The 17,581-nt window shown below is 42.0% G+C and overlaps 1 protein-coding gene and 1 long non-coding RNA gene across 4 annotated transcripts in view; one reads left to right on the top strand and one right to left on the bottom strand.

The window, feature by feature from the left end:
• etv4 (ETS variant transcription factor 4) overlaps positions 1 to 12,407 on the top strand; it is a 42,443-nt gene extending 30,036 nt beyond the window's left edge. For all 3 annotated transcript variants that reach the window (XM_085169635.1, XM_085169633.1, XM_085169634.1), the window contains 7 exons: positions 128 to 310; positions 407 to 831; positions 5,201 to 5,269; positions 5,818 to 5,865; positions 7,269 to 7,441; positions 10,343 to 10,444; positions 11,098 to 12,407. In XM_085169635.1, the coding sequence (XP_085025761.1) occupies positions 128 to 310; positions 407 to 831; positions 5,201 to 5,269; positions 5,818 to 5,865; positions 7,269 to 7,441; positions 10,343 to 10,444; positions 11,098 to 11,325 (1,228 nt within the window). In that variant the 3' untranslated portion in view covers positions 11,326 to 12,407. The remainder of the gene's footprint in view (positions 1 to 127; positions 311 to 406; positions 832 to 5,200; positions 5,270 to 5,817; positions 5,866 to 7,268; positions 7,442 to 10,342; positions 10,445 to 11,097) is intronic.
• LOC146512315 (uncharacterized) lies at positions 3,657 to 7,365 on the bottom strand. Its single transcript, XR_014875621.1, has 2 exons — positions 7,250 to 7,365; positions 3,657 to 6,760 (listed from the first exon to the last, which is right to left on the bottom strand). It is a non-coding gene; the product is annotated as an uncharacterized LOC146512315 (long non-coding RNA).
• Positions 12,408 to 17,581: the final 5,174 nt, after the last annotated feature.

The raw sequence follows: 17,581 nt of genomic DNA, 5'->3' as shown, positions 1-17,581 counted from the left end.
GCACATGAACTCTTGCTTTGTTTGTTGTATTCATTGAAGAAACAGCTCGCCCCTGTTGTGACATGTGTAGTCATGCATGGATGGTTTTTTTGTCATGAGTGTATTCATGTGTTATTTGACTTCACAGTGCCTATGAGCAGAAAAGGGCAGCAGGAGGAGCAAAGAGCTCCTGCCCAGGGACCCCCATGTCTCCCATGCAGCAGCATTACTCCCCCAAACCCGCCACGGCCGGACGGCCCGATGCTGGTTACATGAACCCAGGTGCCACCTCCCAGCCACTTCCCAGCAACAGTTACCCCATGAACGCCAGGTGACACGGCACTGAAATCTTCCCATTGGGAATTCTGGATATTATGTTGATTTCTCCTGACGAATGCATCCTAAACTGCCTTATTTCATTTCCCAGTTCCAGGTTTCAGGGACCTTCAGGAGACCCCATGTGCCCTCAGTTCCCCCAACCAGCGCAGGCCTTTCAGCGCATGCCATCTGCCCCAGCTGGCCACTGCACCACTGGCGGAGGTGGGGGTGGCGGTGGGGGGCCAGGGGGCGGAGGGGGTGGCGGTGGTGTTGGCTACCATCGGCAGCACTCTGACCCCTGCATGCCTTACCTGCAGCAAAGCTTTAAGCAAGAATACATGGACCCGCTGTATGAGCGGGCAGCCCATATGGCGGGGCCGGGTCACGTGAGTGGACAGGGACACGGGCATGGACACGGACACAACCATGGCCATGGACCACACCAACACCCACAGTTACACTCGCACCCGCATCGGTTCCCACCAGCCCACATGATGGTCAAGCAGGAGCCCACAGATTACACCTATGAACCAGGTGAGCAATAAAGACACTCATCTGTCTGAAACGCAGCGTTTTAGCTCCTGTCCAAGGACCAGCAGTAAAGACAAATCTGCTCTGATTGGTCAGGTGGCATTGCAAAAACAGGACAACACTGTTTAAGCACTTGCTCTGCTAACAAAAACATTTTAGCAACACTAAGACATTCTGACATCTCCAACTTTTCTTCTAAGTGATCCAGGTAATCAACACCCAATTACTGGTTGTTGATTAAAGATGTCAATGTTCAGGACTTAAGCAGTGCCATGGACTAAAAAATGACTTGAAAGTAGCAGCTGCTTTAGTCAGATTTGTTCCACTGTTTAACATATTCAACTGAAAAATATGGTAAATGGCCTGTATTTGTATAGCGCTTTTACTAGTCCCGCCTAGGGACCCCAAAGCCCTTTACACACCCAGTCATCCACCCATTCACACACTGGTGTGAGTTGTAGCAAGCTACAGTTGTAGCCACAGCTGCCCTGGGGCAGACTGACAGAGGCGAGGCTGCCATATCGCGCCATTGGCCCTTCTGACCATCACCAGTAGGCGGTAGGTGAAGTGTCTTGCCCAAGGACACAACGACCGAGACTGTCCGAGCCGGGGCTCGAACCGGCAACCTTCCGGTTACAAGACGAACACCCAACTCTTGAGCCACGATCGCCCCGTCTCCTTGAAAAGAAGAGAAAAGCTTTATTTGGGACTTCATCCATCTTGAAATGCAGTGGATGTGACCACAGAGATTAGGAGAGAAGGAAACAGATGGGAAAGTGAGACACATTGTGCCAGTATGTTACATAGTGATGGAGATAAGGACCGTATACAAAGCATTCTCTGCAAACAAGGCATTGCAGGCACAATGATACAGTGCTTTTGGTTTTTAATGGGAGATTATAACTCTGTTTGGCATGGACACAACTGTGTTTTCTTTTTCTGTGCATGAGCCAAAAGACACAATTGAAGAGTTAATTTCCAAGACCTGGGTGGCATGTCCTAATCTTTTTTGTTTTTTGGTCCAGAAAATAGTTCACAACCAGTTAATGGTCATATTAGAGGAAAAAAGCATTTGAGGGACTCCAAACTGCAAATATAGAGCATTTCTCCTTGTTAGACTGCTTGCGAATCAATGGGTTGAAAACCCTCCCCTGTGTACATTGCTTACTCTAGAACAAAATGTCCAAAAGGCAAACAAACTTCTTCACTGTATCTGCACTCCTACTCAACTCCCTCTTAGCCTCCAAAACTCCTCCTTTCAACCCTCTGACACTTTGCAGTGAAAAGGGAGAAAAAAAATGTTTTTTTCTGCTGTAGCTACACCCCTCCCTCCCTCCCTCCCTCCTTCCTTATCCCGCTCCCTCCCTCCACCGCTCTCTGTGAGAGAGAGGCAGAGGAATTTCATTGAGAAAATGGAGGGCACTGGAAAGACTAGAGTCCCCGGTGGAGTGCTCCAGGGTTTCATGTTGCACCAGCGGCTTCCTTTTTCTGCAGGCAGATGAACTCATAATGGAAAAATGAGCGTGGCCACAGTAACTCGAACCTCTCACTGGCCGGGCTTTGGGAGTGGGTGAGGGGAGGGAGTGGAAGGGTAATGGGGGGAGGTAAGGGGTGGGGTAGCCAGCTCAGGCACTTTAACAACAAGCACTACCAGCAGCGAGTATACAAAGTAGCTCTTCTGTTGGCTTCTCCCTGAATCTAAAACGAGCGAGAAAAGTAACACTTAGCATCGTCGTTCACCTGTATTAAAATGGCTAAAGGGCTGATAGCGGTGCACATGTGCTGAAAACGGCTGAAATCCAAAGAAAACAGAATTTAAGACTGTTTTGACTTGCTGTTTTTACAGTAACAATGACAAGGGTCACACAACCTTGAGAAAGAAATGGGGGGAAAGTACCAAAGGATGTTTTTCTGTGGATAACTGCTAGGTGGAGGAGCACGTTTTATTTGGTGGGGTTTCCTTAAAAGACTCTCTCTGATATGGGTTTTAACCAATCCAGAGGCTGATCTGACATGAAAGATCAAAGTTTATCTTTATTTTTGTAGACGATTATACAACAAGTGACTGGACTGTGTGCAGGATAATAGAAAGTGACAGGGGCCTAAAACTTGGATGTGATTACCAGTAAATTTTCTGCACTCAAGGACATGTACTCTCTCTCTCTCTCTTACTGAGCAGTGTTTAACGTCTGTATTGAAAAGTCAGTCACTGGATCTCAGGTGGTCCAAAACAGCAGTCCCCAACCCCTGGGCCACGGATCGGTACCGGGCCGTGAGAGTTGTGGCTCGGGTGTGAAATTTATGGTTTTCAGGTCTTTTGTAGTTAACTTGATTTCCCTGGGTCTTTTCCCCTGTTGTAGTTGTGTCTTATTTTGAAATAAATATTTACATGTTACCATAGCGACCATAGAGCGCTAAGGGGCAGAGAGGAGGATGTTACTCTCATGTTGTTGTTGTTGTTGGTGCACTTCAGGAGGACGCTGCTAATAAAGTTACACAATTACACAGAGAATTCACGTTTGTTATTATATTTACAAAATACCACAGTTTTTGTCTTGGTCGTATCATTTTATTTCGTTGTATTTATCCACGACACCTTAAAAGTCTGTGAAAATACTGTTTGTCATTAAACCGGTCCGTGGCTCAAAAAAGGTTGGGTCTAAAATAACCTTTTTTTTTAACATGTCAATAAAAATCCAAAAGCATTTTGCAAACATTTAAATGGAAAACGATGTTTCTTTTTGGCGGCTGAATTGGAGTCTTCACGTATGGTTAATAGCATCCATTTACCTGATAGAAACCACATCCCAAAAATGTCCTAAGCAATGATTGAGGACAGTTGTTATTGCCTTTTTTTTTTTAATTTAAGTGATTAAGTAGTACATACTACATACTTGTACTTGAGCTTCTTAATGTGCAGCATACAAAAACCAGCAGCCTGCCAAAGGGTTCAATTCGGCTAAACGTATGGCTGTGCCCTGTGTAAAATTCACCTTAGGCTTAGAGGTCTACTTTGGTCACCTCTTTTGGTTGTATCGTGAGCCATCTGTGGCACTGAGGTCGCTTGTACTCACTGCAGTAGTCTCCTATACAACATGTCCTCCCATATAATCAGGGAATCTTTGAGCTTCTGCACTGATAAAATGCAGTTGAAAGGCAACTTGATCATATACTGAGGTTTTCAACCCAGCCATGCCAGCCGCAGCATCTGCAAGGTTGCATGCATACAGGCAGAAAACATACTTTCCTTCAGTTATTTGTTATTTTCTGCTGAATTACAGTGTCACTGTAAGAAATTCTATCCCAAAATTTTGATGTCAGAAGCACGTAATGGAAAGAGTAATAAAAAAAACACCACCAGTGTTTTCTTTCACTCTGCACAATGTGAACAATGACAGTCAAATGCCGCAAGTATACAGTCTCATTTTAAAAGCCGGGTAGATAATGACACTCGTAGTTTCACATACAAATTGGCATTCCATCGCTTAATCACTGCTATTGTGTTGAATCAAAGACGCAGAATGGTCATGCCACGGAGCAGACAATTAACCCCAGTGCTCTCACACCCAGTCTGCCCATCAATCCCTGGTGAGAGCCTGCCATCTCTGGCAGACATATTATTTACAGTATGATTGAGCGTCGCTGCCCTGGAATGGAGGTTTGATTTTCCCCAGTAGCATCTTATCACAGTCGCAGAGCTGCAGCTGCATTCCCCAGGAGTGAGTCACGGTCAGAGCCAGAGGCAAAGAGCTGCACCTTTTTTCTGCACTTGCTTGGCTCATTGATACAGTTGACAGACTGTAAAAAACAGACAAACAAGCTCTTATAATAGGCAATGAGTCACCTTTTTTTTGTATGCTTAGCCAAAGAAAGAGAAAAAACACACAGACAAAGGTTAGTGGCTCGGTCACAGGAAATGGAAAACAATATTCTCACATTACATGTGAAATGCACTTTACAACTGTCCCAACTTGCAGAGAATTTTGCCGGAAGGTTTATGAGGAGCAGTGTAAAATCTATATCTGTGATTTTAGCGAGCCAACGATGTGCCCAGACAAAGTGCAGACACTGTATACTGTACCACTTTTCTGGTCTGGTGCAGGTGCTTGCTCACAGCCTAAAAATACCACCAGGGACAAGAGAAGTGATATGATAAATGCAGCATTTGCCCTTGCAGGTCACAATGATCCCACTAAATCCAGCTAATACACCCACTTTTCTCAAACAGGTAGTGCTTAGGAAAGCACATTAGCAGCCATCCTTGCATTTTAATTTGACTTGACACCTTACAGGGATTTCTAAATGACACTTTATGCCATAATCTAAATGTCAGTTCATTTTGTTAACCTGTAGTTCGGTGTTTCTGTTACAGATGTGCCTGGATGTCCCTCTATTTACCACCACAATGAGGGCTACCCAAACCCCCAGCATGGCAATGAAGGTAATGTGAATGTTTTGCAATCTACTGCAATAATGCCCTTTAAAGGCCTCCAGTAAATGTTATTATGGAGTTAAAGGAATTTAAGTGATGTCAGTATACAGAAATTGCATGTACCCAATCTGCCCTGTCTCAAAAGCTTTATCTACTCTGGTTAGAGGTCTGCGGTCATTGGCTAACCGGCCTAGAGTGTGCGTGCTTCCATTGGCCAAGCAGTGGTGTGTCTGTTTCCATTGGCAGAGGCTCTCGCCTCACCCCTGCCTCAAGAATCCCTGAATAAACATAAGTCCTAGAAAAAGCACACTATTTCCCCAGCAAAAAGGAAAACAAGCCCTCCCTTCTTTACCATTGTTTGCAAGACCATTTTCGGCAATTTGAAATCTCATTCAGATGCACTCAGCATATAAGATATCACAGGTCTAGTATACTAAAAGGGCATTAATGTTGTGAGTTATTTTAGCTTGCCACTGGTTCCAGATGAACAACCTTGTTGTGCCAGGATGAAGGCCATTTGAAATACTGACACAATTCTCCCCCCTCGTCTCTCTTAGGCTATCTGTTTGAAAATGACTCCCGTGTGGTTCCAGAGAAGTTCGAAGGTGAGCCTGCTCACCACATATCCCCTCTGCATGCACACACAACTTCAAATGCACAGCACACAGGTGTTACTTAGTGACAACAGGAAGAAAAGAAAATCACAGGAAACACAGTCACTTACTTCAGTCTCTTACATGACTGATTCTCTGCCAGAAGTAAAAGTACCCCAAGGGTATCACTACAGTCGCTGTGGGGGGGACATGAAAGGATTAACTCGACTATTACAATTTTAGTGAACCTTAACAAGTTTGAGCAGAAAGGTTAATGGTTTATTTAAAAAAAACAAAAAAAAGTAAATGGCTAAGCAGAAGAAAAAGAAATGTGTTTAATGATGGTCAAAAAGCAAGAAAGTGGTATACATTTGCAATTTGCTGCAGAAAGTGAATTGCACTTTAGAATTGAAGTGAACAGAGCAGCAATAATTATTATTTACACGTCATTTTAATGTTCACAGTGTACTGACAGCATGGACTAAAACAACATTAGTTTTTCTTACACAGAAGCCAATTTTTCCCATTTTATCTGCATGCTAATTGGTTAATGTGGGGTCATGGTGGTTGCAGAAAATGAAACTGCTGGAAACCGAGGTACATCATAGTACAAAAAAAAAAAAAAAAAAGTTGGGAACTACTATACTACTGTCTATCATATTATACACACATCAGAAGGATCCCGGTGTCCTCAGAAACTGAGTTAGTGGGTTTGGTTTCCTTGTACCCTCCAGGCAGGGCTCCTCTGTCACAGAAACAAGCTTTTCCCATGGTGTTGTTGGTTATTGATGCTAAGGGAGATTGAGTGAAGAGCCTGAGGCCGTCAGCACTCGTTGAACCAGTCAAGTGTGCAAGTTCTCTGAGAGACGACAGCAGTAACTTAGCTGTGCATCTCGTGTTCCAACACCTGTGTACAACATATCAAGTACCTGGTAAACAACCGAGAACCAAACACCAATCAGTGTCCATTTACCTTACTAAGTAGTAAGCTTCATTTCTTTCTTTTTGCCCTGTACTGCCGCTTACTTTTATCTCTATTTGCCTCTAGTTCAACATGCTTTGGCTTTTTTAGCTGCAAGCTGACATTTACAGGGATTTAGGTTTACGTCAGTATGCAAACATGGGGGGAAAAAAATGTACTTATCCTACTAGAATTAAGCCACTTTTAGGCTGTTAGGGGTCAAATGTTTCTTGTTTGCACAGCAAGAAGTACTTTAGACCATAATTTAGTGATTGAATCTTAATGGTCGGATGCATTAATGTGCTGAAAATATATCAACTATCACATTAACTGGCTGGAGATAAACCACAGTGCACATAGGGCAACAAATATCTAAATTCCTGGTTACATGTAATAGATGGAAAGCACTTTGATGCCTATAAACATACTGAGTACCTCTGTATTCCTCGTCCAGGTGAGGTGAAGCAGGAAGGGGGTGGTCTTTTCCGTGAGGGTACACCTTACCAGCGCCGTGGCTCTTTGCAGCTCTGGCAGTTCCTGGTGGCCCTTCTGGATGACCCAGGCAATGCCCACTTCATCGCCTGGACAGGCCGCGGCATGGAGTTCAAACTAATTGAACCAGAAGAGGTAAGTCCGAACTGTAAACTACCTTTTTTTTTTCTTTCTTCTTCAATCAAAGATGGTGGGGAAACGTTGTCTGTAGGCGCTATAATCGACCAGGCTAGCCATCATGATGTCACCCACTGGTCTTGCTATTTTAACCCGATTTGACAACAGAGGGATGAATCAGACTGTGAAACCACACACTCATTGGCTAATGATTTGTAACTGAAACGGCATTATCTACTCTGGTTAGAGTCTGAATTATCATCCTTTCTAACTATTAGAATGACCATAAATTCCAAACCAACTTAAGGGGCTTCCACACCGAAAGCGATTCGCTCATTTCCCGTTTTTCTTGTTTTGTACTTGACAGCTGATTATAACCAGCAGACAGGATCTGGCTGCTTAGAAAGGTGTAGTGTAGTGTAGTGTAGTTCCCACTAGAGATGGCACGATACCACTTTTTTATGTCCGATACCGATATCATAAATTTGGATATCTGACGATACCGATATGAATCCAATATAGTGTATTTTTTAAACAATAAAACTTTTTTTTTTTTAATATCTTGCTGCATTTTGTATAAGTTCATACTCAAGTTTAACTAAACAACAACACTAAAGCTCTTCTGTTATACCTGTATGCTAAAAATACACTGCACCCAAAATATTTCATAGTTCAGCAACACTGATCAATCTACTGCTGCAACGTGCTACGGTTATGAGCCGAGTTACGCTGTGTCGCAAGTTTTGTGAGGTGCTTTTTTGATATTTAATGGATCGGATTACATTTTTTTATTTTTCTCCGATATCCGATCCAGTAATTTACGTCAGTATCGGACCGATACTGATACGTAATATCGGATTGGTCCATCTCTAGTTCCCACATCACATGTCTATTACCAGTATCCTTCACCATCACTGGTAGTCACATGGATTTAAACTAACGACTAAGCCCATAAAATCATCAGGAAAGAGTTCGCTGGCATCCCAGTTAAAGTGAGTCAATGGTTGTTTCCAAGACTTCAATACAAAATGAAATTCTTTGAAACAACCTGTCGCCCCCTGCTGGCCATTACGAAGAACAAAGGTTTAAGGCACAGCCATGCTTGCTAAACTTTTTAAGGTCCAGTAGTCACGTCCATCTTTTACACTTTTGTTTACAGAAGTACAGGGGCAACCCTTCAGAAGCTCATTCGATCACTGCTGCAGGTCTCTTCCTGTTAAACAGGAGTTCTTCCTTCCCACAGTCACCTAGTGCTTGTTCAGAGGGGATTGTCTGATTCCTGGGATTCTCTCTCAAATGTTGCAGGGTCTTTACCTTAAAGCACCCTGAGGCAGAAGATGTTGCGCAGCACTACATAAATAAACTAGATTTAATGCATCTTTGAAAATGGCCATACACAGATGCAGAGGCTGTCTAGCTCTTAAGAGAGACATCTTTATGTTTCAGTTTGCTAAGTTCCTTAGCAAGTAAATTCAGACTTGTAGCCAGAGAGTAAACTTTGTAAAATGTTGGGTAAATCAAGTCAGCAGCATGCAGCACACATCAGGAGTCCGGTTCAGAAGCATTCTCACTACTAGAAATCACCTTTGGTTTAAAGCAAGGGTGCTTGCTGGAAGCCAGAAACAAGATGTCCATTGACTTGCTGTGGATTCAGTGGTCTATAACCTGCAGAGTCTTTGTACTAGAGACTTTAATATCCAGTGAGTGTCAGACATATGTGATCTCACATCTCACTTTGTTGGGTAACTTTAAAAAAAGTTCTAGTATAACTGGAGCTTCGTCTGCAGTAACAATATCACTTTAAATGTTTGAAAAAAAAGACTACAGCGATATAAAATGCATTATTTTTAACACATTGCTATCAGTGGCCTTGTCCACTGATAGCACTGATAGTGATTGTGACATTAATATGATAAGGATACTCTTTAAATAAATTTAGTGAGGGTTTGAAGGTGCTACCTAGATTACAGCAATGAGAAGGGGGATTTGGCCACTTTCCTCATAGGCCTATTTTCTGATCCATCTTCCATTAGGCCCCCATACATTATTCAACACGCACTGGATTGATAAATGAAGGACAAGCACTATCACAGAAACATCCAACACCCCTGTTCTCTCTCACCTCCTCACATTTCTTAAGTCCAGACATTTTTGCAATGTTTAAGTCTGCAGTTTGATTGGATATCAGAGCGCCTCCATTTAGGTGGGCCCTAATACACACAGGCCTATATTGTGTTTTCCATTATCTTTTTACTGTACATTAAAAATGAATGGGGTAAGAGTTTTACAAGCGCAATTAGAGCTGAGAGCGCACTCAGAGATCAAACGGGGCTGCTGGGCCACTGTGGGATACAACCTGTCTTCCTGAGTCATGAATATCAATGCCCCCCCACCCTCATCCCAAGCTTTACGGTTTCTTCCTACATCCAAGGTGTTTGTCAACAGAAAATTTATCCACTGTTGCACAACTCCTTGATTTATTTCCCCTTGTTTGTGGGGGGGAATGTGAGGCATTCATTTTCTATAAGAGGCAGAGCTGCTTTATCAGCCCAGGGTTCAAATTTTGGGCTGTATTTTATGGCCTGCCCCCGACAACCCGCCCTGACTCCTGTTTCACTGCAAACACTGTGGGACTCTGGTTGCATTCAAGTGGTAATGGTTACATAAAAAGGAAGTGAATCCACATGTGAGGACTCGCCCTGGTCTTGGCATGTCGACACTGTCGAACTTAATAGCAGAAGGAAGTTTGGCTTGCTACTGAGGCCCTCTAGTGGGCAACCTGTGGAATTAACTACCTGTGTCCAACTATTAGGGCAAAAAGACTCAATCTTCTCGAAATGTAATTTGAGGAAGGTTGTGTTTTACACTATTTAAAAGCATGCAAACACGTTTTTAACTGATTTATTTCTTCTTTCTCAGGTTGCCAGGCTGTGGGGAATGCAGAAGAACCGTCCAGCCATGAACTATGACAAGCTCAGCCGTTCTCTGCGCTACTACTACGAGAAGGGAATCATGCAAAAGGTACAAAACGCAGCCAGCACTAAATCTACTGGGAACCAAAGTAATCCCACAAAGGTTTTCAGTACAGCGCCTCCAGTTGTCAGAGGGCAGTCAAAGATGCACAAAAGTGCCCTTAATGTCAGTGCACTAGCAAGTTATTAAAAAAATAGACCTCTTGCAACTTGTCACGTATGAATGTTTGCAAAGGAACCCCTGGATTCATGTCTAAGTACACTAAATACACTGATTTGCTTTGTTTTCACTCAGTAAAAGGCTGGAGAGGTGCTGGTCTTGAGATTTGTGTCTAATTAACACCACACTGGATGCTCCATAAAAACAGGAACATAAACTCTCACACCCAATATTCCAAAAAGGCATCTTGTGCATTTGTCTGTGACAACTTAAGACAAGAAGTTAGTATCTGACGCGCTGGAATAGGAATATACTTGTGCACTCGTCTTGCTGGATAGCTAAAGAAAAGGAAACAGTTTGGTGTTCTTGTTCAAAGTGGACATAACACATTTCCAGCACTTTTATATTTATATACATCTCCCAATTTTCTCTTATACTGGGTGCTTAGTCTATGCAGCCCTCAGAGGCTACAGAAACTGTGAAATATTAGTTTACAAATGCATTCGTATGTCATTTTAAATAATCCTCCTCTCTCTCTCTAGGTGGCTGGGGAGCGCTACGTTTACAAGTTCGTTTGTGAGCCCGAGGCTCTAATCTCCCTGGCCTTCCCCGACAATCAGCGACCCAGCCTGAAGGCTGAGTTCGAGCGCTACGTCAACGAGGAGGACACAGTGCCTCTGTCGCACCTGGACGAGGGGGTGCCTTACACCCCGGAACAAGCCCCTCAAAACATGGGCCCTCAGCCCTACTCCAAAGGCTACATGTACTAAAGCCAGCCCCAACACGCCCTCCTTTCTACCCCACCTTCAGAGATGTTCCCATTGTACCAACCCACCATCATACTTGCCCCACAAAACCCCATGCACCTCTTGCACATGCCCACCCCATCCTCTTGTATATAAGGATATGGTGTTTTTATTTTAAATTAATCGCATTAGGGATTTTTTTTTTTGGTTTTGTTTTATTTTTAAGAGCTGTATTCCTCTCACATTCGAGGCTTATTCAATCCATAAACCTGACTGTGGTTGAAGAGATTGCTTAATAAATACTCATAATAATATTCAAACTGAAGTCCTGAGAATTCTTTAACACAGCTGAAAGAAATGTTACTGAATAGTGATGAGAATTTTAATCAAGTGTTTCTTAATTCAAATTAGACTGACCCGTTGTAGCATTTGTAGCGTCTGTTCGTCATTCAGGAGGGCAGTTTAAGGCAGACGTTCCCAAAGTGTGGGGCCCGCCCCCTAGGGGGGGCGCAGAGCCATTGCAGGGGGGGCGCGGCATGAAAAGGGAAAAAAAAAAACCAAAACAACAACGCTTGGACACTGCTAGCACGGGCGCCCACGCAAACGCAAAGCAGGAAATGAAGCATAGCTGAATATGTTTCCAAACCAACTTCATTCTAAGCCAAAGACTAGAAAATATGGTGAAGCAAATCTTCCCTTTGGTTTCACCTGCACAAGTGCCAAGGTAGGTCTCCCTGCAGGATTGGTTTTCCCTTCGTTGGGAGCAGCGCTGGGCTGTTTAAATCACGGACAAACAGTATCCCACATTCTTGATTTGTATTTCACAAACACTTGTTGTAATGACTAACTACTCCTGACATTTTGGAAATGTTAGCTCTTTATACAGTAAAGTTACAGCGGGATACAAATAACATCAGGCTGATCCTGCCACGATTTGTTCTCTTGGTTCAAATCACAGACAAACAGCATCCTACAGTTATTTATGTTTTTGAACCCATTTTGCAGAGGGATTTTTTGAAAAATGTATTGATAGCAATGTTGAATATTATTACATAGAAAAAAAAAAACAACTACATGTAAAATAATTACACCGTGACGCCTCTGCCTTTCTAAATGGAGGGACAGTAACTGTGTGTATATGTAAGCCTGTAAAACCTGCAGATAGTCAGATTAACAGTATTTCGTCTCTATCTCCCATTCTGCAATTCATCTCATGTAAACAATAACGTGCACACAGCGTGACGTGAAAAAAGGCACATACCTTTGACGTTGCATGACGAACTCTGTATTCCTCGTCCACACCTAACCACAAAAAAGGAGTTTTAAAAAATCTCCGTTCTCGGTGATTCGAAACGCCGTTTACGTGGACGAAACAGCTGCGTGTTCAAAAATACCCGTGTAGGTGTGGACGTAGCGTAAAAGAGTTAGTAGTTTATTTTCTTACTACCTGTAATTTATTGCAGATTACTTGTATTTGCTTAATTGTTTACTAAATGTTTGAGGTGTAAAATAAACGCAATGGAGCAAAATATGGGTCTGTGTGGTTGGAGGATGTGTTCGTGCGTGCGAGGGGGGGCGAACATTTTTCTTGTAAAACAAGGTGGGCCCAGCAAAAAAAGTTTGGGAACCACTGGTTTAAGGGATAGCTGGAAGGGTGGAGCTGCACCATCTGCTGGTAAAACTGGTTAATAATGTGTATGTGTTAGTCCCCATAGGGAAATTGCTCCTTAGCATTTAACCCATTCACCCAGTGAAGCAGTGGGCAGCCACCAATGCGGAGCCCGGGGAGCAGTGTGTAGGGACCTTGCTCAGGGGTACCTCAGGGTAGCCGTTCAGTGGAGTCGAACCCCCGACCTTCCGATCATGGGGCCACCACTCTACCTACTGAGCTATCCCTGCCCCCTTGGCTGGTTATGGTACCAACCAAGGTATGGCCGCATACCTTTGAGCTTTAAAAGATGATATTTTTGCATAACTCAAATATTCTGGTTCATAGTGGGGAGGATAACATTTGTGATGTGGTGAAACTTTTTTGTTTGGAGACAGCAACACAAAACCACAAAGATGAGGGGGAAAAACTCGGGAGAAACAACTGCAAAAGCTACCTGTTACAAGTTCAGTTGGAAAATGTCAACAGCCTTCTGGCTAAATGCATCATTTGGAGTTAACTAGCACTAAAATGATGCAAAGTCTCTACAGACACACTTTAAAACCCAAAGAGCTTTTAACTGGAGGTACCAATAACGATTGCTACCTCCAGTTAAAAGCTTGTGTGCCATGAAATTCTGGCTTGCCCTTCGATGTGTCCTGAGGCACATCGATCGGTTTTCAAACGTCCTGCCTCAGGCAGGACGTTTGAAAACCACTGCAGAGAACAAAAGAAGTCGATTACAGGTGTTAGGCACCAAATTCAAGAAGGCACACTAAATCATTGCTTACTAATATAATAAATGCCATTTGAACGTGATAATTCATCTGACTCCATAATGTTATCTTAAAGTGACTATATATATACTATTTAATACATACTATTTATTGCCAGCTGTATAGCGTAGTGGCAAGACTACACACCTTTGGAGTGGAGGATCACAAGTTCGGATTTCTACCTGGGGGCATCTGTATCCATAAAACAAGTAAGGTTTGGCGAAACAACGAGTAGCTCACTGATCCAACATGGTATGGCGAGGGGGAGCCAGGATGACAGGTCAGGGGGGAGATATCATCACCCCGACCTAAGATAGATTGATTGAATCAAATAGCTTGATTTAACTTTAAGTAAATTACTTCTAAAAAGTACTGGTAGGGTTGTGGACTTTGTCTAGCATACTGAGTCGTGTCTGGGTCCATGTCTCTGCAGCACACCATGGGTCATGTACTTGATTGATACACGCAAAACTGATAAATTACCCAACTTGAAATTAGGGTTGCTAATAGATGCTAAGGCTAACAAAAAAAGCAACTACTTTGAAGAGGATAAATAGCCCTAGAGAGAAAAAGTTCCAAGTAAGATCATATACAGTTGTGGTCAGAAGTTTACATCCACTCATCAAGGCACTGAATGGTAGTAATTTCTTTCAACTGTTTTCAGTGTGGAATTCTTCTAACCTTGGCAAACAATCAAAACTAGTTTGGGAACAGACAAAGCAGGCTAACATTAAGCTTCTGGAATGGCCTTTCAAAAGCCCCGACCTCAGCCCTACTGAAAATTTGTCGACTGCACTTAAAAGCCAGGTTCAGACTAACCAGTTTAAATAAACTGTGTTAAGAAAAGTCATTAAATATCGACAAAATTATGCCAAAAGCTTGTTGATAGTGAACAAAAGTATCTGGTCAAGGTGCAACTTGACATTTCACCAGATATTAGTAGGGGGATATGTATACTTTTGACCCTGTGTTGCTTAGAGAAAATCCAAAATAAATTCAAACTTGCGCAACCAATTCTTGTTGCTTTAAAGTCACTAAAGATGCTTGCTATACAGTCGTTCCACTTTCCATTTTTCTCACCAAGCATTGCGACACTGTGTTGGCACTGATGTTCCAGTGAGTCTGAACATGTGTAAATTTCCAGCTAGATCCATAGAACAGTCTTCATTTTTCTTTAATTAAGATGAATTGCCAAGATAATGAACTACCCAACAAGATCATTGTGTATTAAAGTATGAGTCAGAGGTAGTGAGCAGGGCTGGAAGGAACTTGTAAAACCTCAGAGAACCCTCGGGCTACCGAAGACAAGAGTGCATTACGCCTCTGTGTGCCAGTGGAAAGTCAGAGGAAGCCCTGATAATCATCTCCAGCTCTGAGGTCACAATGGAATAGGCCTGGCGTAGAAGAGAAATTAGAGTTTGATTTCTTTAAATTTCAAATCTCAAACAAGAGATAGGTGGTGTTGCATTTTAATTAAGTTTCCGGCTGGAAGTAAGTTTCTTTCAAGGATGCTTGAGAATTATTGCAAGAGGAAGACACTGCAAAGGTTACACAAATTTTGGAAATGTTCATATGTGGGCATTTTGAAGATTTTAAAAATCCAGCTGGTTTTTGTTGATTCCTACCAGTTACATTTCTCATCTTGCTTAGTCAAGAGGAACACATGGAAGGTACTTAAAACTGGTCCTCAATCGAGGTTTTCCACTTAAATTTGTCTATTTTTCTAGCATTTGTGAGCTCTTGAGACAATAAATATGGGAGATGTCCACAGGGGCTGAAAAAACATACGTTCTGTTAGAAATTGAAATCAAATCAGTCTGTGTCACAATCTAAAGCAAAACTCACAGCACAATTTTTCTATAAGCAATTTTGAGCATCAGTGCAGAGTGAGAAAAACAAGCTACCCTGGCTGTTTTTCTTTTTTTGTAAGTGCAGAAAACCTTCTAAGTGCATTTTGGGTAAACCTTCAGAGAGTTGTGTTACTAACTGAAGGAAGTCAAGAAGGAGAGCTGTCATGTGCTTTATGTTCTATATGAGTGTGGCCATGGAAGGAATTCCTGCAGTTCTGCTATTTCAGTTATGATAGACTGATGTTCAAAGCTGGTTATAGAAAATCTTTGACTTGCAACACTGGCAGATGTGTGAAACGTCTGTGTGACTATCTCCTATACTTATGAAGTTATGTGAAAATGCTGGAAAAAGCAAATAAGGCAAAACTAGAAAGTACCACAACTCCTAAATATTCAGAGTATGAATTTTGCATGGTATCATGTCAAGAGGGAATTCTTTTAAATTTGGTAGATTTCATATGAAGTGACCCTTAAAGTTTCCATATGTAGGAAATAACACATAACAGAACTGGAAAATGTCAGTAAGTAAGAAGTACATAGCGTTCACATGGACAATATCAGACAGTATACCTTGAAAACTGTGAATGACACCTGCTGACCATTAGTCTGACCCTCAGGAATGGTGAGTACCATTTAACCACCTTCATCCGTTTCATCATCTGCAGTTTGAAAGCATAGAGTAAAAATTTATCCTGCAGTCCAACTTCAATTTAATTTTTTGCTGTTTCTTTTATTCACACTCCTGACTCACTAAAATATGGAAGCTTTTTTTAGGACAATCAAAACAAAAGGCCGACAACACACCCAATGAGACTTTTCTTATGCCAAGGCCATTATATTTAAGTATAAGTAACCAATAAAGATATACTAAAAAAAAAACTTTAAAAAAAAACATTTTTTAAAAAGTAATAAAACAACAGCAGCAAATGGATAAAAATAATAATAATTTAAGGTGTACTTACTATAAAGACGGCTCAATTTTCTGTCAGAAAAGTCTTCAAATGTTGGGATTCTCGGTGAGACTGATCACAGATTCTGCTCCAACACAGCAACCTATGCTCAGCAGTTCATCCTAACTTTACACTCCTAGGACGAACTTTATCACACATCTTTACAATTAAGCAATGTCAAGTTAACTAATTATGTCTTTACAAGTAACGTTGTCATCAAGATTCTCCGCTCTGTGCACGCCAAAGACAAACGTGCAAGTTGTTACACGCCAAACGTCATTTCGCTTCTCGTGATTGAAGCTAAATGTTTCAGCACTGCTGCCCCCTGTTGGGCAACTCTACATAGCTCAAGGTTAATATGCATTAAAAATATATATATTTTGGCTTATGCGCTTATACTCACCTAGCCTTCACGTTTTATTTTTAACTCATTAATAAACCAATACTATACATATATATATTGATAATCCCATTATTAAAAATATATTGTAAGTGGCCTGTGGAATAATTCTGGTAACGAAAACCTCTGGTTACATTTAGTGTGTCTCTTTGTAAACATCCTAGTTTTAAATCTTGAGTTTCCATCTTCATATAAGACTTTTCATATATTTTCTTAGGTGTCCTGTTAGCTTGTTACCACCACTGATTCTTAATCCCTAGAATATCCACCCTTAACAACATCAAAGTCATCAAATTGATCTTTTTCGTGCATTTTTAAACATTCTCATTCAAATTTCTGTAATTGTTTTTCTTCCATTAACTTCTTTGGCTCATTTTTATTCTCCTCTTTGTGCCTAGCTACAATACCACAATTTCCCCCTGAGGGGGTGTACCATTCTCTACCTTCGTAAGAAGAGCTTTCAAGTCAGCGCCTCCGAGTGCGAGGCCATAGTCCTCTGCTGGAAAACCGTGGATTACTCTCTGTGGGTTGGGGAAGGAGTTGTTTTCTCAGTCAAGGACAAATATGTTCAGATCTTCCTCAGAAGTGACAGAAGGTAGAGCATGAGATTGACAGGCAGACTGTAGAACAGCAGGTGTTACTGATGGTTGTGAAGA

This window comes from Neolamprologus multifasciatus, chromosome 8 (genome assembly GCF_963576455.1).
Source record: "Neolamprologus multifasciatus chromosome 8, fNeoMul1.2, whole genome shotgun sequence".
Lineage (NCBI taxonomy): Eukaryota > Metazoa > Chordata > Actinopteri > Cichliformes > Cichlidae > Neolamprologus > Neolamprologus multifasciatus.
Note: the sequence above shows the minus strand (reverse complement) of the source record. Positions and strands in the feature narration are given on the sequence as shown.